The 22,205-nt window shown below is 40.2% G+C and overlaps 4 protein-coding genes across 4 annotated transcripts; all 4 read left to right on the forward strand.

Moving 5' to 3' along the window:
- Positions 1-327: 327 nt before the first annotated feature.
- CFAP97D2 (CFAP97 domain containing 2) lies at positions 328-1,413 on the forward strand. Its single transcript, XM_078624296.1, has 5 exons — positions 328-345; positions 441-542; positions 676-750; positions 966-1,075; positions 1,176-1,413. The coding sequence occupies exons 1-5, from the start codon at positions 328-330 to the stop codon at positions 1,411-1,413; spliced, it is 543 nt and encodes a 180-aa protein (XP_078480422.1).
- A 1,038-nt stretch (positions 1,414-2,451) lies between these two features.
- On the forward strand, positions 2,452-9,014 carry CDC16 (cell division cycle 16). The gene is made up of 18 exons (XM_078624295.1): positions 2,452-2,499; positions 2,693-2,747; positions 2,975-3,072; positions 3,548-3,586; positions 3,666-3,806; positions 4,044-4,203; positions 4,311-4,405; positions 4,640-4,773; positions 4,910-4,989; positions 5,099-5,148; positions 5,232-5,305; positions 5,393-5,518; positions 5,841-5,993; positions 6,200-6,263; positions 6,349-6,410; positions 6,857-6,992; positions 7,092-7,182; positions 8,761-9,014. Exons 1-18 carry the CDS (start codon positions 2,452-2,454, stop codon positions 9,012-9,014), a joined length of 1,860 nt encoding a protein of 619 aa, XP_078480421.1.
- Positions 9,015-10,906: 1,892 nt separating this feature from the next.
- On the forward strand, positions 10,907-15,052 carry LOC144741790 (regulator of nonsense transcripts 3A-like). Its single transcript, XM_078624293.1, has 10 exons — positions 10,907-11,047; positions 11,872-11,978; positions 12,057-12,163; positions 12,280-12,378; positions 12,479-12,589; positions 12,679-12,734; positions 12,824-12,982; positions 13,058-13,191; positions 13,365-13,653; positions 14,846-15,052. The coding sequence occupies exons 1-10, from the start codon at positions 10,907-10,909 to the stop codon at positions 15,050-15,052; spliced, it is 1,410 nt and encodes a 469-aa protein (XP_078480419.1).
- Positions 15,053-19,304: 4,252 nt separating this feature from the next.
- LOC144741791 (P2Y purinoceptor 8-like) lies at positions 19,305-20,903 on the forward strand. The gene is made up of 2 exons (XM_078624294.1): positions 19,305-19,594; positions 20,105-20,903. Exons 1-2 carry the CDS (start codon positions 19,305-19,307, stop codon positions 20,901-20,903), a joined length of 1,089 nt encoding a protein of 362 aa, XP_078480420.1.
- Positions 20,904-22,205: the final 1,302 nt, after the last annotated feature.

A 22,205-nucleotide genomic window follows, 5' to 3' on the forward strand; every position in this document is an offset into this window, starting at 1 on the left:
CTCTATCAACCTTCACACTGACTGGACATTGACTGCAAGTGTGTTCAAGGCCCAAGAAATGGCAAACCACTGCATGAAACTGTGTCACAGCAGTTCATTTCGCTGTTCAGCGCCTTCAGTGACTGCTAATTAGCCTTTCTCTTTGCCTGTGTGTGTTCCTTGATAGAAATTGAAACCATTCATCTCTGCTCTCTCCACATGCTGTCATGGCAACAATGTATGACTGGCAGAAAACAAACCAGGGTCTCTGAGCTCTAGCCAATCTGGATGGTTAGTGTTTGCACACATTCTTGGCCACATAAAGGCTAGTGATACTGAAACATCAGGATGGCAACAAACAGAGAGGTGAGTCAGAGAGACCTGAGAGGTGTTAAAACTAGCCAATTGTCCACTTGACCATGATTTTTCTTTTGTGAGCTTCTCGCCATCTTGTCTTGCAGACTGTGATGCTGCATCGGGCACAGCAACCCCTGCTTCCAAGCAGTAACAAATATCTTCTTCAGAGATGGGATCAGTCGTCATATGACTTACACCTAAGAAAGGTTAGGACATGACTTTATTATATACATATATTTTTGTATTACAGAGCAGCTGAATGCACATTTTGACACAGTTTTTGTATGTTCAACTTGAGTTCTATTCAGTGTCTTATACAAACATGATGTGTCTCCCAAGATTAGGTCAGCTCAACCAACTGTAGACACATCCCCACCAAAGACCTACCATCATCTGATGCTAACAAAACGGAAGGTTGTTCATGATCCCTCATTTAAACAACTAAACACACAGCAGCATCCATGCATGAATCCAACACTGCAGTGTTTTAACTGTCATCACATCAGTATAAGTTCAGTATAAGTATAATGAATATGAATGATTGCAATGTTTTACAACAGCAGGTACAAAAGTGATAAAATACTAATTAAAGTATGTGCACTCACACATTGCGCTTTGATTCCATTAAGGTTCAAGAAGAGTGGATAAGGAAGATTCAGGAGGAAAATGTTATGCTGATGGATAAAATCATGAGGACAACAAGGAGGGTAGACAACAGGAATAACTATGAAAGGAAAAGGTAAATGGATGACATGGGGAAACTGCAAATGCTGTATTGCAGAAGAATAAGGAGGCCCTTGAAACCAAATATTTTTCTTTTTCTTTTCTTTGCATGGTAGCTTTGGTGAGGAAAAGCGACAGAAAGAGTTGTTGCGTATCACTAAGGAGAATCAAATGATCCTGTTCCGCCTGAGCCAGTGCAGGCCTCATTACACTGTGAGGAGCTGGCATGAGGACTGGCTCACAACTCTGAAGGTGATGGACGCCATCGCACGCTACCCACGAGGAAGATCAAATCAGCAAAAGGTCACTAAGAACTCATTCTGTCACTCGCACTCTTTTAAATCAAAATCATAGAGCGCACCTCCTGACTTGGATCATACATACTAATCTTTCATTCTGTGTGTCAATTCTAGGGAAAGGAACCCCCCAACAAGAGGAGTGTAACTAACTGTGATAAAAGATAAATATAAGCGCTGAGGAAATCATACAATTCTGCCAACAAGACCAGTGACAAAACAAAAGCAGGAATACACATCTGATTACAAAAAAAAGACACATGTGCATTCTGTTTTTTCAAAATGAATGTGATAAAAGAATTAGTTAATAACTTAAACTATAAGACTGATGAGCTTCTGTGTTTCTCATTATTGTCAAATTGGCAAATCCTGTGAAAATGTGACTGGTGGCATTGAACTTATTAAATAAGACACATCCATGTTATGTAAACAGTCTTTGAGTCATAATATATATTGAATGTATTATTATTATTACTACTTTATTTTATTTTTTATTTTTTTTTGTTGTTGTTGTTTACATTTAACAGACAACTTTATCTTTCCATAGTGTCCTCCATTGTTGCATAGCTTCCTGATATAAGTGCAAACAACGACCATGGACATGGTGCAATATCTATTAGCATTCTGGACAAAGAAGTCAAACTTCTCTCAATCACTGTGTCACATGGGCTCCATATCTATCGTTCTATTGATAAAATGCACCAGTGTTGACTCTACAGTCTATGAGATTATTTTTATTAAGATAACTCTTTATTATACAACATTCACAAACGGAAGGATGCTCAATATTTTCGTTAATTATTTGATAAACACTAAATATAAAAATAAATAAAATGTAATTGATGAATGTATGAATATTTAATATGTTTGCGAAAGAGCAACACACCCGATGTAGAGATGTGGAACCATGTTTCCATTTGAGTTTCCTTACGGTCCAGTTTTAGCAGAACACTCGTTGCAGAAGAAGCCGCGGGTTTGATTTTATGCAGCGAGCAAGCTAGCTTACTACAAGTGTACACTTTGTAACCGCCTTTTTGTTTCAAATAATGACATATTGCGCTTTTCGTCCATAGTGTGTCCATTTACTGATATCAAAATGAATCTCGACAGACTTCGAAAGCGAGTGCGGCAGTACATTGACCAGGTAGCATGTAATTTCTATCTTGACTTTCTCTGTTGCTCGCTAATGCTAGCCTGCGAACAAACCGTGTGTCAGCTGTAACAAACTCTCATAGTTTGTCTGTCCGGTTTACGTCAGACTAAGACCGCCTGTCTCTCAGTAAATCCATATAAATGTGTATTTGGGTGACTCTTACCTTATCTGGGTGTGTTTACAGCAGCAGTATCAAAGTGCTCTGTTTTGGGCCGACAAGATAGCGTCCCTGTCTCACGGTGAGTGAGTGACGGTTGTGTTGTTTGTGGGTCGACGGTGTAACCTCAGCTGTGTCATATGTGGATACTTGATCTCATTTTGTGATATTTATTATACGCACAATAGCAGATGAACTTGTTGTCCTCATATGTGGGGGATAAGAGACGCAGGACAACATTTGAGCTGTTGTGGGCTGACAAACAGTCAGTTTTCAGAATAAACAAACTGACCTCTTTTTGTCATGTAGAGGATCCCCAGGATATCTACTGGCTGGCACAGTGCCTTTACCTGACCTCACAGTACCACAGAGCATCCCATGCACTCCGCTCACGAAAACTTGATAAGGTATTTCCAGTAAATGTAAAAAGTAAAAATGGGAACTATACAGATGTGTAGTTGTGCAAATGTAGTGCAGTTTCTTATAATATACATGTACATACTGTACATACAGAGTATGTATAATCAGCAGTGATGAATAGATCCAAAATATTATCCACAGTTTAATTACAAGGTGCAGTAAGTGTTTCTGTTACACAGACTTGACCTATTGTACAGTGTGATGGTGAAGGGCAGGAATGATTTCCTCTAGTGTTGTTTGTTACAGCAGAGCTGGATGAGTCTGGATGAGCGCCTTTGTCTGTAGTGAATGTGAATGCTTGTTTTATTGATATGTTCACATAACTGTATCACCATAGAGTACTAAGTAGTAGGTTTTTGACAGACAAAAAGGGATTTATGAAGGTTTATTCCTAGATTCTGAAATATAATCCTTCCTATGTCAGTCCCTTATCTGACGCCACACTTGTCCTCTGTTACGCAGACGTATGGAGCTTGTCAGTATCTAGCTGCAAGGTGCCATGTAAGTAACTTGCTAAGCACATACTTCTACAAAGGTGTTTCTTGTTAAGTGATGACATATTTATATCTGTTTGCATTAGTATGCTGCTAAAGAGTTTCAGCAGGCTCTGGACATCCTGGATGTAGAAGAGCCAGCTTGTAAGAAACTGCTGGAGAAGAGTGGAAAGGAAGAGAGTGGAACACCAGAGTCAACCAAGGACTGGGACATGTCCCCTGCTTCTGTATGTCTGCATATCTGTCATTATAATACAGCATAAGTTGTATCGGAAATAATTATCAAAACATATTAACTATACAACAAGCTAAGATGGGCAAATATTTAATCTAATTATTTTGAGCTGGTGAGAAACATGACATCTCTGTGCTGAATTTTGTTCCTAAACTGCTTTTAAACTGTTCAGGTGTTCACATAATTTAAAGTCATGCACTCCTCTTTGTATTCTCCCTCTGAACCATAGATCAATAGCTCCATCTGCCTCCTGCGTGGTAAGATCTATGATGCTATGGACAACAGGCCGCTGGCCACCTCCAGCTACAAAGAGGCCTTGAAACTGGATGTTTACTGCTTTGAAGCCTTTGACCTTTTAACGTCGCACCACATGTTGACTGCTGAGGAAGGTGGGTCAGATCCGTGGCTGCTGATTCAGATTTATACTTCTGTATTGTATATAGTCATTGGCTATTCTGACAGAATTTTGAGAAGCATTTTGTCTGTTCTTCTATAGAGAAGGATTTCCTGGACTCACTTCCTCTGAGCCAGCAGTGCACTGAGGAAGAGGAGGAGCTGTTGCATTTCCTATTTGAGAATAAGTTAAAGAAGGTAGAGACATTGGGTTTTACTTCAAAATGTGACATTGTGTATTTCCTTACCCCTGATGATATTCATATTGCGCTTTTAATTGAAGAAAGGCCCATCAGGGACATTTTGGTCTGTTTTGTCTTTATGTGAGTCCTCTGTCTATTTTGATGATGACAGTATCTCACTTCCCTCTTTCTCATTCTGGATGCTTCACCATCATTCTCACAGGTGCACTCTCTCTTTCTCCCCCTGCAGTATAACAAACCCAGTGATTTGGTGGTGCCAGAAATGGTCACTGGTCTTCAGGATAACTTGGATGTAGTGGTGTCTCTTGCAGAGAGGCATTATTATAACTGTGATTTCAAGATGTGCTACAAACTCACGTCAATGTAGGTGTCTGCATGCCGTTTATTGTTGGTGTTTGATAACCTATAAATCCATAAATGAAATTCATGTGTGAAGTAGAGAACACTGTGTTAAGCAAAACAGAACCCTTTCATTCAGCTCTGTCTGTTTGTATCTCAGGGTGATGGTTAAAGATCCGTTTCATGCCAACTGTTTACCAGTCCACATAGGAACTCTGGTCGAGCTTGGAAAAGCAAATGGTAAAATATATGCTAGCCATAGCCACTGTATGATTTGGAGTGATTCTGTATGTGTTGATTAGAACTTGTCAAATTTAACCGTATGTGCTTTTTTTCTTCTTTCCTGTAGAGTTATTTTACCTCTCACACAAACTTGTAGACTTGTACCCAAACAACCCAGTAAGTGCTACTGCGGCAGTCACCTATCTGTGTTAACTGAAATTGTGTTTGTGGTAATCATATACATAAAAATATGTGTCCAGGTGTCCTGGTTTGCTGTTGGCTGCTACTATCTCATGGTTGGCCATAAAAATGAACATGCTCGACGCTACCTTAGGTATGTTCTTGTACTGATAGAAGGAGCGGCAGTTTATCCTCTTAATTCAATCAGGGCCACGCAATGGGTATTATTTATCCTCTACAGCAAATCCACCACCCTGGAAAGGACGTATGGTCCTGCATGGATTGCCTACGGTCACTCATTTGCAGTGGAAAGTGAGCATGACCAAGCCATGGCTGCCTACTTCACTGCTGCTCAGCTGATGAAAGGGTAGGCACATGGCTGACAAATGTGTCAAAATTCTCTTTAACTTCCTCTGGAATGATGCAGTAGAACCTGCAGCTGAGCTGCTCCCAGCTGCCACTAATAAAACCTCACTGTCGATGCACAAATCATAAATTTGCAGTGTTTGCTTTGATTTCTGAATCAAATGCAGGTGGGAATAAAGATGCGTCTGCGTAATGACGCAGTTCTGTCAGAAAAGTAAAGACATTCTCCCAAGTTTTCAGTTCAATGTGACCTTTTTCAATCTGAAATAAAGGGACAGTGTTTGGTTGGTTGTGTTTGATTTCTCCTGCCCTTTCTCATCCAGGTGTCACTTGCCGATGCTCTACATCGGCCTGGAGTACGGTCTGACCAACAACTCCAAGCTGGCAGAACGTTTCTTCAGCCAGGCTCTTAGTATTGCTCCAGAGGACCCGTTTGTCATACATGAGGTAGCAGTGGTTGCCTTTCAGAATGGAGAGTGAGTCGTTAACACACACTGTTCAGTCCACCTCACTCATATGTCATACACAGTCTGTCTTATTTAGTTTACTACAACCCAGGTGATACACAAAGTGATGTTTCCACACATCTTTGAAAGATTGGGAACAGAAACTGCAACCTCGCATTAAGAGCGCTCAGATTTGACTTATAATGGTTTAAAATGTTGAGAATTGTTCGTTTCAGCTGGAAGACGGCAGAGAGGTTGTTTCTTGATGCAATGGAGAAGATCAAAGCCATAGGGAACGAGGTAACATAAATGTCATTACATTTCAGAAGGATCATGTGCTCAACTTGTTTATGTAAGTGTGACTAAATATAAACTTCCTCTGAAGGTAACTGTGGACAAATGGGAGCCTTTGTTAAACAACCTGGGTCATGTGTGTCGAAAATTAAAGTGAGTATTGAACCAGTTTTATTGTTTTTAGTGTGTCTTTTGCAGCTAGAGTTAATGATCTGAAATGAGAGTGCACTTGATGCCCCGCCTACATGGAGTAAGGACATAAAGTGCTCGGAACATATGGAGGATAGATTCAGGCCTGAGTGGATGATTAAATGAGGACTGTTCAGAGGCTTATACTCATCTAATTAATTCCATCCCCCTACTGGTGACTGTGCCTTTCAACAACTGCTTGAAACAATACAACAATTCATCACGAGTCCTAATAGTATGACTGTATAATAGTGACGTGGGGCTGTGAGTAAATATTTTAACAAGAAACCTTTCATTTTTATGTGCGAGCATAACCTTACTTTGTACCTCAATAGGTGATGCAAAGTATCTTTTCCATCATTTACAGCTGTAAATGTGTAATTCTTCTTCATATTGTGGTGATTGTGTAGAAAGTACGACCAGGCTCTGGAGTACCACCGTCAGGCTCTGGTGTTGATCCCACAGCATGCCTCCACCTATGCGGCCATTGGATATGTGCACAGCCTAATGGGCGACTTTGAGAGTGCTATTGACTACTTTCATACAGTAAAGTCTCACTTTCCTTTTGTATCCTATGTGACATGAAAATAACCAGAACAACTATGGTACCAGAAATGCTTACCTTAGTCTCTTTCACTTTAACAGGCACTTGGACTGAAGAGGGATGATACGTTTTCTGTGACGATGCTTGGTCACTGTATAGAAATGTACATCGGTGACACTGATGCCTACATAGGTATGATACAGTGTGACAGAAGTCACAGAAGTTGCTGTTTTAGTTTTTAAGGGTTTTTCAGTCCATAGGTGTGCATTAAATGGTTTTAAGGCACAGCACAGGGGTGAAGAACCACCTGACACAGAGTGCCTAAAACTTTTTAACGCACACCTCATTGATTAACATTGATTAACCTGCTTATACCATGGTCATTTGCCAAAGAAACAGACATGGGATCATTAATTCATGTTTTCATGTGTTACACAGGGCATTCAGAGTATTCACACCCCTTCAATTTTCCTCACATTTTATGTAACAACCTTTTTCCAAAACGATTGAATTCCTTTTTATCTCATCAATCTACACACAGTACGTGAAAAAGGATTTTTAGCATTTTTTTGCAAATTTATTGAAAAAAACGCATGTGTTTAAGTATTCACACCCTTTACTCAGTGATTACAGCCTCAAGTCTTCTTGTGTATGACGCTACAAGCTTGGCACACCATTATTTGGGGTATTTCTTCCATTCTTCTCTGCAGATCCTCTCAAGCTCTGTCAGGTTAGATGAGGAGTGTCGCTGCACACCTATTTTCAGGTCTTTCCAGACATGTTCAATTGGGTTTAAGCCTGTCATGTGCCTTTTAATGAGTAGAGGATTGTGTCGGGCCACTCTTAACATAAAGGCCTGAATGGAGTGCTGCAGATTTGGTTCTCCCATCTCCACAGAGGAACGCTGGAGCTCTGTCAGAGTGACCATTGGGTTCTTGGTCACCAAGGCCCTTCCCCTCTGATTGCTCAGTTTGCCTGGACAGCCAGAGTCCTGGTGGTTCCAAACTTTTTCCGTTGATGAATGATGGAGACCACTTTGCTCTTCGGGACCTTAAATGCTACGGATATTTTTCCAATCAATAGAATTTACTACAGCTGGTCTCCAAATAAATTGTAGAAACATCTCAAGGATGATCAGTGAAAACAGGATGCATCTGAACTAATGAGTGTCATAGCAAAGGGTGTGAATACTTACTTCATTTTTAATTTATATTTTTTTATACCTTTGCTTTCTAATGATTTCTAAAAATCATTTTTCGCTTTGTCGTTATTGGGTATTGTGTGTACTTTGATGACACAAAAAAGGAATGGATCCATTTTGGAAAAAGGCTATAACATAACAAAATGTGAGGAAGGTGAAGTGTGAATACTTTCCAAATGGACTGTATAAGTCTTAACTTGCATCGGGTCCTAGTGTCACCTCCTTGTACTGGTTTTCACATGAGTTTTTTCTTCGCCACTTCTTTTCTTCTGCCGCATACCACTCAAAATTCATACATACAAGCTGAAAGAAATGTTGTTTAATCTTGGCAATGTAACAGGCTGTGTTGGGAAGGATATTAGGTAAATTCATTTTGAGCCGAACTATATGCATTACATTGCTTTAATGCACAGCTGTCAGCTAATCACAAAAGAGTATTCACAAAGACCATGGTATAACTACAAATATAGGTTTTGTTAATTTGTAAAATGCAAAACTAAATTGTATTTCAGCTGATGTTTTTTTTTTACATTGTCAAAGTTAACATGATTTGATTTGTCTCTACTCAGGCACTGACATTGATGATAAGGTGCGTGGAGGCTTGAACACTCCAGCGCTGATAAAGATGTTGAACACTTCAGAACCTGGCGACCTAAAAGGCACACAGCGTGTGGAAGAAACCAGTGTGGCATCTTTAGAGACACCAGTGTCAAATCAGGACAAAATGATGCTGGAAACGCCACTGCGGCTGTCTTTAACGCTGGAGTGCGACATGTATGAAAGTGACATGATGCTGGACACCTTGTCAGACACCAGCACTTGATTTCAGGCTGCCAGGAGGTGGAGCTGTCAAGTTGTGAAAGGAAAACTTATTGACACCCAAAGACTTTGGGTAGTGTGGGTACGTTTCCTCCAACAAAGGTTGAGCTTCTCATTGTGATCATGAACTCCAAGCTGGTGTACGTCAAATCAGCAACAGTTTGAAGAGGGGATTAACGTGCCTTGGTGGAGCACTAGACTTTGGGTTAAATCTGAAGACACTGGGAAAACGGGATCCTCTCACACTTAATCGGATTAAACACACACATCACAACTAACGGACGTCTCTGCTTTCCTGTGGATTTTTACCTTGAATTAAGAGCAAGCTAAATACATTTTTGTTCACAAAATGACTAGTAATACAATAAACTGCATTTATCTTTAAAGACTGGCCTGTATTTTTTTCGTGTCTTAATTTGATCACATTGTTGGATTAAAATGTAAACCTACAGAAAACATGCAAGTACCATTATTTGAAAAGCTAGAAGTTTCTTTTGTAAATACAGCAACACTCATCTTTTGAAGAAATTTTGAATCCAGCGTTATTATACAATAATAACCGGAGTGAGAGTGGAGCACACAAAGCATTCGCTAGAATGTCCTGATCCACTGCAGTGGAGGTGTGTGACTCTCCCTCCTGTCCAACAGCCACAGCCCACCACAAGTTGCCTGTGGGTTGTCTGATAAAGACCGACTGGAGCAACCACAGGAATGATGGGCTGCACTCCAACTAAATCGGCTGTTGTTTACACCCACGACAGGGTCTATCGGGACCAGGATACCTGTTCTACCTTTGTCCCGAGCTTGAAAAGCTCAGTGTTGACTGCAGACAGACCTCCTCGCTTGCGACTGGACACAAGCAGTGGGAGGGTAACATTCCTCACTGGTAAGTTTTTGTCGTCAGCTGATTTAGGACATCAAGAAGAAAGTCTCTGTAAGATACTTGATTACATTACATATGTCATTTTCATGTAATGCATGACTGAACCAAAATTGACAAACATCATCAATTAAGCCTTCTGTGTTTGTACCACTCACCAGCTGCTTTGATTGTCTTCAGAGTGCATCTGTAGGAGGCTGATGTGGCTATTAGCCACACTGTAATAGTCTGTGTTTGACAGACAGGAATCAAGATGATTGAACTTAGATCTAACTGAACAGATCAATTCAGATGTCTGTAATGTCTGTAAGATCTCCCAACAATAACAAATGTTAACTTTATTATCAATTCTGCCAATGTTCTGTCAAAACCGCATTCCAGAAAAACTGTATATTAAGAATAAATAAAAGAAAAGACTACACATTCGTGCAAATGGAACATGGAGCAGCAGTATGGTGTTTAATATCAAAGTCGTGTGCTCCCCAGTACCCTGCAGAGATGTCCACGGGCGCTCAGTGAGCCAGTCCTCCTACCCTGAATCCCGGAGCTCTGTGGGCAGCACCTTTCCAGGCAGCTCACCATGCACAAGTCATGTCCACATGAGGCATCACACCCATAGCCAGGACCCCACACCGCGACGCCAAGGTGTTTGACACAAGCCTGCATTCTGTTCTAGGATAACAGTATTAGTAGTAGTAAATGTAACTGTCCTTTCGCGTTTGTGTGAAGACAGATATTCAGCTGATACATTGGATATCACTTTACTCATTCATTTATTGTCCAGTTTATAAAATTAAATAATGGACATTGTTCTGGTTTTCCCACATACACTGTAAATAACATCATACCAATGAGTGTATAGGTAAAAATGAGATGTGCTGGTGACAGTTTATTTCCACATACCAGTGTATCTTTACGAGAAATTTCACGGTCGTTTATCAAGCTCTCAACTCTCGCGATGTTACATCAATCTCGCGAGGACGCGTTGAGTCCGGGCGAGAGGGAGATGGAAAGAAATGAGGTCTGAAAAGGACCTAACGACGGCGAGCAGGGAGAAAGGCATTGTCGAGATCAGGTTTAGAGACATCCCTAGAGAGCAAGACAACACCCCCGGAAGCCTCAAGCAGAAAGAAGAGAAGAAAGAGGTTTTCACAAAGGTAGGAGGTCGAACGTTTGCGACGGTGTTTACACTGTTTACAACAAACATGGAGGATGGCTTCAGCACCGCGGACAGCGTCGAAGGTTCTCGGGGGTCCAACACATTTCACATTCTTATGAAGCAACGATGGCCTTTGGCGGTTTAAACAAGATGACGTCTATTACTTAATGGCAAAGGGAGGGTGCATTTGACGGAGACAGCCGTTCGGCAAACTCCATTTCATTAGGAACACCAGTACAGTGTTGCACCAGTGCAATCCAAACAGCCGCGACTTTTATATGTACAAACACTGGCTGAAGGATTGAACTTGTGAGTAGTGAGTCATTGTCCACCTAAAAGTAGTTTTCTGCTTTGCTGTTACCATCATTGTAGCTATTGACTTATAGCGCGCGGTTTGTGCGCGTGTCGAAAATGCCCCCCCATTAAATTGCCAACACTTCATCCTATGTTCTATTTGTCAGCATTCGTTGTGTTAAGGCAGCAGAGCAGATATGTGCGATGTCCTGTATAATTGTATTTTAGTGGAATTTCCATTTTCAGTTTAGGCTGCAAGGAGTCTAATTAGACAAAAATCAAAAAAGTAAAAATATGGAACAAGTGGGGTGGAATTTAGAATGTATTTAGTATTTCAATAACTGCCATATAAGTGGTTAAACAGCAGTGGCATTTTTGTAATGCAATATCAGTAAAGCTGGGGAGGGTCTGTCTTCTTTGTAAAATGCATTATAAAGTCCAACATCATTGATGTCATGGTGTCTTTGATAAAGAAGTGTAGCAATCACTACAAAAGATTTACATGATACTCATATGATCTTACAACAGGTGGTCATAAGAAGACTCCCACCTAACTTGTCGAAAGACCAGTTAGAGGAACAGCTCAGCCCTCTTCCATCCTACGACTATTTTGAGTTCTTCCCAGCTGATCAAAGGTAACCATGGTGACTTGGTGGCGCTTCATATACTATAACAGCATCCCTTTATAAATCCTTCTTCATTTGTCTTTGCAGTCTCTACCCCCACCTTTTCTCCAGAGCATATATAAATTTTAAAAACCCTGAAGACATCCTGCTGTTTCGAGACAGATTTGATGGCTATGTCTTCATTGACAACAAAGGTAAATGTGCATTCAGCAAAATGCAAAAAGGGTGAAACAAAACGAGTGCGGATGTTGTAATTTAATAACTGATCTGTTATTCTCATGGTTACCTTTTGTTTTCATTTCTTTATCAGGTCAGGAGTACGCTGCAGTGGTAGAGTTTGCTCCCTTCCAGAAAATCTCCAAAAAGAAGCTGAAAAAGAAAGATGCCAAAACTGGGAGCATTGAGGAAGGTAGTGAAATAAAATCTGGAATGAAGTATGTCAACATTTTGTCACAGAGTTCTGACTTACCCAACCATCAACTTTCTATTGATGAACTTAACCCTCTTAGACCCAGAGTACAAGCGATTTCTGGAAAATTACTCCTGTGATGAAGAGAAATCTATGGCCAATCCTGAGACTCTGCTGGGAGAAATAGAGGCTAAAACCAGGGAGCTCATAGGTGAGGCATCATACACACAGATCTCAAAAAAACTAACAGCCCCCTCAGTATTACTAGATAACTTCCCTCTGCTTTGTAAACAATTTCAGCCAAAAGGACAACACCTCTGCTGGAGTATATCAAAAATAAGAAAATAGAGAAACAGGTAAGAGAGAGGAAAAAAGGCAGATTTTATTTTTGCAAAGAAGATTCTGGGTTTCTGAAAATAAAGATTATCTGACACCCTCCTTACAGAGAATAAGAGAAGAAAAGAGAGAGGAAAGGAGAAGAAGAGAGTTTGAAAAGAAACGACAACGGGAGGAGGAGAAGAGAAAGCGAAGAGAGGAAGAGAAACGCAAACGGAAAGAAGCAGAGAAGCAGAAGAAATTGTCTGATAAAGACATCAAAATTAAGGTAACTAAAACAAGAGGATAGCTTGAGTGGTGTCTTAGAACATTGTTAGAGATTGTCTTGTGCTTACTGTCCTAGCTCCTGAAGAAGAGCGACAGGGACGATGACATTGATTCAACACGCATGAAGGACAAAAGCGATATAGGGGAGTCAGACAGGGGGATGTGGGAGAAAGCTGGTGGACAGACAAGTTCCAAGGAACATAAAGAAAAGTAAGGATACCAGCAAATGCAAAAATAGTTTTGCATTATAGCACTGATGTATAAAATGTGTGTTTTTCCTTCAATATTAATTGGACATATCTGCAAAACATTCTTATGAACTGTCAATCTGCCCTCTCAGTACTCACGTTGAATTTGTATGCAATTCCCCCTCTGTCCATTAGAGGTCAGCCTGAGAGTGACAAGGAACAGAAAGAGCAGCACTGCCGCAGACAGAGAGACAAGGATCACCGGGGTAAAGATGAGGAGAGGAAGCGCCAGCGACACCACTATGAGTTCGACAAGTTTATGCGCCGCAAAGATGAGACCAAATGGGGAAAGGGATACTGTCAGGACCGAGCCAAGAAAGAGGGGCATCACCACGGTTACGGTTACTGCCCGGACAGTGGAGAGAAACTGGGGAAGGAGGACAGGGAGGACCTGGGTAATAGGAAGGAACGTCTCCGTAACAAGGTGAGCGAGAAGGTGAGCATGAGAACTGGTCAAGGTGACGACTTAATGTTTTGTCTGTCATGGTATAGTGTTATTGTGTGTGTGTGTGTGTGTGTGTGCCTTTTTCAAGAAACAATGGATGAAACAATCATTTAGCGGGAACACTGGACATGCAACAGGCAGTTTAGCTGTGGCAACCATTTAGAGTTGGAAGAAAAAATATCACAAATCAAACAATGGAATAAAAGCGGCATAATGTATCTTGGTGAGAAACAGGGACATCTGCTGGCCTGAGTAGTAATTACAGGATGCTGGCGTGGTTCAATTTGCTGATATGGCAGTGGGAATATGACGATTATAGATTTTGGAGGTGCAGTTAACCTCAAGAAAATAATCAGAATTATCCACATTTTCACAATTAATAATAATATGGAGGGAAACAAGGAGAATAGGAAGATATTTATTTCAAAATCCACCTGAAATCTGAAAGGGCATCCCCTCCTTTGGTATGAAATATGCCACTGCATGGTGAAGGTCTGGCTTGTTTTGATGAGGAGCATATTAAATGGCCTTTAAAAAGGGACATTTCCACACTGCAGTCTGATCAGGGTTCATTTTTGGCTAAAACGCATACAAAATATTATTAATAGACCATCTATTTGTGAGAGGATATCAATGGACAGGACAAGAATATTTGATGTATCACCATCATCCCTCACTCATTAAAAAACTTGCTCATATCAATTATTACTTTTAAGCAGGATATATACTGACTACTGAATAGTTTATAATGTCAGAACTCTTCAGATCACCTCACGTTGAGGAGATGACATGCAGGGAGTGTTCTGCCGTGTCGCCCACAGGACTACTTCCACATCTCTGATATAAATCATGTCAAGTCATGTCTTGGGAAACACCTCTATTATTAAAATCCTTATGATTAACCTACCGTGACTAATAATCGGGATAATTGGGATTAATTGTAAATTTGATTAATCCTGACATCCCTTTATGACAGTGAGAAGGAACCAACACCAACCAACACTCTTTTTTAAATTGAAAGAAGAACAAACCAAAGGAATTTTACATGTTGTCGCTCTAAGGAGCAAGTGTAGAGAGAATATGGATCATTTGATGGACAAATGAATTCTGTGTTTTCAAACTGTGTGCTGCTTCTCTCTCCCATGTCTCTGTTCTTCTTGTCTCCCTGCAGGACCGTCCCGCCATGCAGCTCTATCAGCCGGGTGCACGCAATCGCAAGCGCATAAGCTCAGCAGGCAAAGGTTATGACTGCATACCTGTTGGACACTCACCTGAACCCGGGACGGAGCGTTGCTATGAGGTTGTCTCTATGGCAACAGGGATAGATAAAGGCTTTGAGAAAGGCCATGATGAGTGTGAGCAGTCTGGATGTTTGTAAGAAAAACATGAAATATTTGAACGTGAACGGGACACATTTATTCAATATTGTTAGTAATATAAATGAGCTTTTTAAAATCGCATACCACAGTGGAAAGAAGAGGCCTCAGTAATATTTATTTATTTATTTTCTGAATTTGCATCAACATTTAGTGTGAGGAACTTCTGTATGCTGGTGAAGGATTTTATTTTCTTTAATGTTTAACATTCAGGACATAATTCATTTTTACCATTACACTGATTTTAGAATGAACCTTGTAAATAAAACAGAAGTGTTATAAATGGTAATGATAGTGCAACAATTTACTCTGGTTGTCTCAGTTTTTATCTTGGAATATTGTATGTTCTTGGTGCTGTTGCAGATTTGGATTTGTCTGTCCCGTGGTTATTGTAAACTAGTTTTTCCATCAATCACATGATAGCATCCAGCTCAATTTATTTTCGTTACGTGTACCTCTGAAAGGATCATCATCTGCAATACCTTTCTTTTTACGGAACTTTTTAAGGATCAAATACATTTTCATTATATGAAATAAAATAGAAATATGATGTAAGTAGGACTTACAGCTTCTGGATATAAATGTAGGAGTGGAGATCAAATGTAAATGGAATGAAAAATGTATGAATTATAATGTAATGTATGAATCATTGTAAATTGCCATATAATATCACAAACCACCCATTGGTCACTGGAACACCAGTGCATTTGGATAAAACCTTTCCTGGAAATAAGCAGAAAGACTGAAACACACTGATTTTATTGCGGTTTTTAATCATTCATCATCTTCCACTTGCTCCAGTTACAGGTCACGATTGGGCTAGAGGCGATCCCAGCTGTTAACGGGTGAACATCAAGGCACACCCTGGACAAGTCTCTAGCTCATCACAGGGCAACATGAAGGACAAACAACCATTCACACTCACATTCACACCCACGGGCCATTAAGAGTGACCAGTTAACCTCAGCATGCTGCTGGAGGTGGGCGGGAGCCTGAGCGATTCGTACCAGTAGATAACCCACGCTATGAAGTGACAATAAATGTCTGTGTGTGTATTAACAGGATGTGGCAGCAGACATTCAGCAGCATTTACAATATGAGGAATGGAATGGAGTTGTCATGCAAAAAAACGCAACACAACAATCACAACAATCTTAAGAGGCAGATTTGAAATGTAAACATCAACATGGATAAAGTGCATGAAAGTGTGTGAGTTCAGAGCTATTACACAACCTTGTACAGGTGTTGTGAGGGGTGGGAGGCTCAGCCATCCCACAGTGTGTCTGGAAGACGTGATGGAGGGCCACGAGCTGAAGCATTCTGGTGTCTTTACTTCTAGATGTGTGACTGCAGTAGGATACGTCATGGAGAAGAGCGGTGGCAGTGATATGCCAACTGAAGATCCTTGGGGCTGCTGAGGTGGGGATGGATGCGTGGACATGTGTCTGGACTAGGCTGGTCTTTGAAAACCTTCCTGGTGTATTGTCTGATCCACCTGCTCCTCCAGGGTGGGTATGGACTTGCATGCCTGCGTGTTCTAATGTTGTAAGAAAAAAAAAAAAAAGTTATGAGAAATTAAACCAGTGTGGTGCTGTGAATGTTAACAGTTAAGGGTGAGGCAGCATTGGCCTTCTCAGAATACACACTAACAAATGACAGCTATGAGTCAGTGGAAGATTGTGATGTATCAGAATGAATGAATCTGTGAGGTGATAGGATAAGCTCTCTTTTCTGTTGCATTGAGCTTAGTGGCACCCAGATTCTGTAGCAATTCAAAGCATGAGGCTGAGTCTGAATGGTCTCTCAGACACTTTTCCCCTCACTAAAGCAGAACTATCCCTGACAACAGGATGCCAGAATCTTGTGAACATCTTGTGAATCTTGTGAACAATGAAAAAAATGTGGTCTTCCCACTTCTGAAAAAGTGAACCACTCATACACGTGTTTCCTTGTTTCTGTTTATTTTCTAGTATAGTGTATAGTGTACAGTGGTCTCTTGGTTTGATTTTTTAGCAGGATAACTAAGGACATCATGACAATTTTGACATCCATTTGAAATGACCGTAATGGGCCATTGAATGGTATATTTAGATTCATAGGCGGATTTATTCACAACAGCATACCATTACATTTTCCACAGTAGTTTTTCCATTGGGGACAGTCCCATTTCAAGTCACTTTTCCACCTGAACCTGTGTGTTTGTTGAGAGATCATGTCAGAGTCACACTGAAAATGGTACAAGTCATCATCCGAGACACAGTACTGCCCGTGTGTATTTTAGTGAATGAATTGTCTCCTTTTCACAATGGGAATATTAGTTTGTCATTACAGAATTGGACACCTGTGATGTGTTTAAATTTATTAGTATTTAAGAATGTCCGTTACATTTGGAACTAGAAAACACTCGGAGAGCGCAGACATCTGCCAAGCAGCTCCTTTTCCACCCATATTGAGATTACCACCAAATATTATCGTCCTACATTAATTTTATCTGCTGTAATAAATTCATTGATCATCAAAGCATGCCTTTTAAAATCTGAAATAACGTGGTTGTCATTAATGGTCAAATAGCCATTTAAAACAATCATTTGCAATTTGTTGCACAAGTCATGCACTCTTTGTTCTTCATTTTCTTTCAATAGTAAAACAAAAAATAAACCTCTTTCCCTGGATGGGCTCAAACCCCCAACCTTTCTTTTAACAGCAGGACACACTAACCACTTCTCCACAGAGACAGTCTGCTGCTGATGTTGTAGAACACAGCAGAGCTGAAAATGGTCATATCTCACAGTGATCAAGAATCCTGGATCCAGATGGTTCCAGAACACTACCAACAAAATTTAATTAAAATCCGTTTATCACTTTTTGGGTTATTTTGCTAACAGACATACAGAAAGATAAACAAACAAGAGCGAAAACATAACCTCCTTGGCAGAGGTAATTACTGACACTGAAAGTAGCAGAAAAACAGAAAAATGGTCACGTGTCAGAGCATTTAAGTTCCAAATTTTGGTTTATATTTCCCTATTTATGAACATTTGCTTAAAGAAAATACAGTTATTTCCCAGATTATAATCTAAAATACAAAGAACACTTCCTCCCTTGTAACTCCAATGTCATGAAAATATAAATGTAAAAATATAAATAGCTTATACATAGGGAAATGAAGCATTTTACAGCTAGATGACACGCTGAATCTGACTAATCCAACTGATCGATACCATGAATAAGACGTTTTTGTGCCGTTACCATGTATCTAAACGGTCATCTCAAGACTAAATGCCATTGGTTGCTGTTGGGGGAGACCCAAGTGGGTCACATGATCCATTTCCTCCCTCTCTCCTTTGGCAATGCACAGAACGCACGCAAACCCTCTGTGCCTCAATCCCCAGCAGACACTCACATATCCACCTGCTTAGTGTCCTCTTGTCCACCAGCTTTGTCTTGTTCACCTTTGTGCTCGGAAAGGTGAGTGATCCACTAACTCCCACTCTCAATCATTCGTTCAAGATTTGTTATTGTTATCAATATTCAGGTATTGCACAGTATTAGATATTGGACGTGTTGTGCCAGTGCAAATATTTGGGTATTTTCTTTGAGATAAAAATCAAATGATTTATTATCACAAAACCAATTATATGACAAATATTATATATTTGTCATATGTCATTATATATAATTTTCATAAGCATATGCAAAGAAAATATGTGAAATAAATGATCTTGTTAAATTAAATTAAATTGTTATCCAAAAAGATTTACTGTTAAAAGAAAGAGAATGATATTAGCAACGGATTCGGTCCTGGTCTTTGCTGTAGTAATGGTGAAACTTTTATTTTCTGATTATTACATGATGCAGACTGTTTGGTTTTGCGGTTACTGCTTCCACCACCATGTGCCAAAGTGACAGTTGTGTCCCTCTTTCATAAGCATTTCTTCACGAGACACCCTACAGTATGTGACAGTTGGTTAACTTCTCTGCACGTCAAGACTGTTCGCTTCCTGTGTGAAAACTCCCCGGAACATGTGCCTCTCACACGCCAACGTCAACAAACAGAGAATTCTGAAACAATGCTACACCTGGTTACACACTTTGAGATGAGTTTGAGATCAACGCTTCACAATTTGGAACTTCTTTCTTGTGGAGTATGAATATAGAATAAGTTTTACTTGACATTGACTGTAAAATGCCACCAGGAGCCTCATTGCAGCTTCTTTGAACTACAGGTGGTGAGGGGGTTCCCATCTTCTCGTCATGTGGAATTCCAGCAGCACCAAACTGGACAACTACACTCTGGCCATGTTCCAGAACGTAAACGCCAGCATTGCCATATCTGTTATCTACATGATCGTTACTGCCATTAACCTGATAGGAAATGGCCTTTCCATGTGGCTCCTCCTCTTCCACACCTCCCCAAAGACCCCATCCATCATTTTTATGATCAATCTCACCCTCACCGACTTGGCCCTCGGCACTGCCCTTCCGTTCCAGATCAACTACCAGCTCCAAGGATACGATTGGACTCTGGGACCTAGCATGTGCAGGTAACCATAGCATGTGCCATACTTTATATATTCAACAAGACAGTGGTATTTCTCAAAATCTTGTTTTACTTTTGTGACATTCACCAAAGGAGCAAATGAAGTTATGCAGTAGTCCAGCATAATGGTTAGAAACATGCTAAGTGTTAATTTCTTTGCCCCTGTTTTTTGGCAGAAATGGGCCATATATAAGACTTTTAGGCCTTTTGACAAAATGATAAAAATGAAGGTTTAGCAAGTAGCTGTGAACTTAGTATACAGGCTGGACTTAACCATGTCCCAGGCAGAGAACACGTGTGACACTCACTCACACCTCCTTAAAACCACCAGTCTGGATAGAACTAGGTTAGCGTGTTCCCCTTGTTTCCTGTTTTAATTCGAGCTGTAGCTATAGATTCCTCATACAGAATCTGTTCACCTCTCTTCAAGAAAGCCAAAGCAGACTTTCTAAAATGACAAATATCTGCTTTAATCATATTTTATTAATCTATATTCTTTTTTCTCCTCACGCAGTTTGCTGACTCTTGTCTTCTACACTAACATGTATTGCTCCATCCTGACCATGATGGCCATCGGTATTGACCGTTACCTGGGCATTGTCAGGCCGATGCTGTTCAGAGAATCCAGGGAGAGGAAGTCCCTGGCTGTCATCAGCTGCCTCTTTATGTGGGGTTTGGTCCTCAGTGTTCTGTACCCACTGATGACCACGGACCTGACCTTTGACATTCCTGAACTGGGGATTACCACATGCTTTGACGTGTTAAAAAAACACATGCTCCCATCCCTGTCAGCCTGGGTTACCTTCCTCTTCAGCATGGTGTTTGTCCTCTTCCTCTTGCCCTTCTTTGTCACAACATTCTGCTATGTCAGTGTCATCCATAAACTAGCTCGAGATTCAAAGACGGTGCAGAAAGGTAGAGCGATACATCTGGCCTTCATTGTTCTTTTGGTCTTCACCGTCTGCTTTGCTCCCAACAACATCCTCCTCTTGACTCATTCTGTGCTGAGACTCTTCTATGACAAGTCGGTGTACATGGCCTACAAGTTGTCTCTGTGTTTCAGCTGCATCAATAGCTGCCTTGATCCTTTCATTTATTACTTTGCCTCCAAGGACTTCAGACAGAAACTGAGACACATAATCAATCTACATAGCCTAAGTAGTGCAGACTCCGTGAAGGCAGAGCGTAGGGAGAGCTTGTACTCTGCAAATTGGACCTTCGAAAGTCCTGATGGTGAACATAGCAAGGTGTGCTTGATGTCTCAGAACACAGCAGCAAACAGGAATGGACTAGGAGGAGTAAGTGAGAGTTAGTGAGGAAGTGAGGAAGTGAGAGTGAATGACCCTGATTGTGTTTTGGGTGCCTCTATTGTGTCTTTCAACTTCTGTTTTATGCTAAGTGTCACTTTTTTCCAGTTTTAGTTTTTCTTTGCACAAAAAACTGAGTATGTGTTTTTTTTGTTTTGTTTTGTTTTTTGAGAAAATGAGAAATCATTTATTCTAGTGTATTTTGTATTTTCATCTCTCTCTCTCTCTCTCTCTCTCTCTCTCTCTCTCTCTGTGTGTGTGTGTGGTGTGTGTGTGTTTTACAAAATATGTAGCATGCACAAGTGTAGATAAATGTAAATGTAGATGTAAGTGTAATAGAGAAGCTTTCCTTTTAACCATGCATTTTTATAATGTTTTATTTTCAGGATTTTTTATTTTATATTTCATTGATAGTCCTTTTAATGATTGATAAAGTTGTATTGTTGAAAGGGTTTTAGTCTTGTTTTGGATTTCCTTTCAACTTTGTTTTATCTTTATTTTAATGTTTCTGTAGTTGTAAATTACTTTGAGCTGCAGTGTTGTATGAAAGGTGCTATACAGATAAAGTTTATGATAATAATCATCATCATTATCTCTCTTTTTCCAAACATGGGTGGACTTTTCAATATGATTTCTGTTCATGCTGAGATTTGAAAGTGAAGTATAGCTACAATTGACCTGTATATTTCCTGTCCTGTTTTTTTATGTTGTTATCTTTAGTCTTTAAGAATATACTATAATATCATATAATGAATATTGTACTGGAAGCAGCAGTATAATTTTAACTTGAACGCATCCGGCTGATCTGAACACCTGATTGGTGGATCTGGGACTGTGCGTCAACGTCATCACGTATGTGCCGGCTCTGTTAGCAAGCTAAGTCTAGTTGTGCAGGTAAGCGGAGGAACTTCAGAACTTTGATCATTATGTCAATCAGTTTTCCAAAGTAATTTTGGGTCAAATTATCTTATTGCAGTACTTGCCATTTAACGGCATGACTTCGGACCATAGAACGATAAATCTAAGTTAAATTGACAAAAAATCGAAGTTAGCTTAAATTGACAGCAGTTAGCTAGAACAACTGGTTTGTGCTACTTTCTACGAGTCACTGAAACAGCAGGAACAGTTAATACGTCGATATAACACAGATTAAAATGTGAGTTTGCTTGATATTTACTGTCTAATAAAGTTTGCCGACAGACGTCGAGCTGAGCTGCATGTGATCTGTCCACTGCTTCATATGACGCTGATATAGGTTGCGTCAATCTAGGATTCTTCCTGTAATAAATATTTACGAAACTTCGTTTA

The sequence above is a fragment of the Lampetra planeri genome, unplaced genomic scaffold (assembly GCF_965212315.1).
Source record: "Lampetra planeri unplaced genomic scaffold, kcLamPlan1.2.h2 scaffold_716, whole genome shotgun sequence".
NCBI classification, from domain to species: domain Eukaryota; kingdom Metazoa; phylum Chordata; class Hyperoartia; order Petromyzontiformes; family Petromyzontidae; genus Lampetra; species Lampetra planeri.

Bases quoted from the DNA above. Each gene is read 5' to 3' on its own strand.
- CFAP97D2 (XM_078624296.1), top strand. The intron at 543-675 runs GTTAGGACATGA...GTGTCTCCCAAG, and splicing joins ATGACTTACACCTAAGAAAG to ATTAGGTCAGCTCAACCAAC. The intron at 1,076-1,175 runs GTAAATGGATGA...TTTGCATGGTAG, and splicing joins AATAACTATGAAAGGAAAAG to CTTTGGTGAGGAAAAGCGAC.
- CDC16 (XM_078624295.1), top strand. From the start codon at position 2,452: ATGAATCTCGACAGACTTCGAAAGCGAGTGCGGCAGTACATTGACCAG. The intron at 5,306-5,392 runs GTATGTTCTTGT...TATCCTCTACAG, and splicing joins CATGCTCGACGCTACCTTAG to CAAATCCACCACCCTGGAAA. The intron at 7,183-8,760 runs GTATGATACAGT...GTCTCTACTCAG, and splicing joins TGACACTGATGCCTACATAG to GCACTGACATTGATGATAAG.
- LOC144741790 (XM_078624293.1), top strand. From the start codon at position 10,907: ATGAGGTCTGAAAAGGACCTAACGACGGCGAGCAGGGAGAAAGGCATT. The intron at 11,048-11,871 runs GTAGGAGGTCGA...ATCTTACAACAG, and splicing joins AGAAAGAGGTTTTCACAAAG to GTGGTCATAAGAAGACTCCC. The intron at 12,164-12,279 runs GTAAATGTGCAT...TTTCTTTATCAG, and splicing joins TGTCTTCATTGACAACAAAG to GTCAGGAGTACGCTGCAGTG.
- LOC144741791 (XM_078624294.1), top strand. From the start codon at position 19,305: ATGTGGAATTCCAGCAGCACCAAACTGGACAACTACACTCTGGCCATG. The intron at 19,595-20,104 runs GTAACCATAGCA...CTCCTCACGCAG, and splicing joins CTGGGACCTAGCATGTGCAG to TTTGCTGACTCTTGTCTTCT.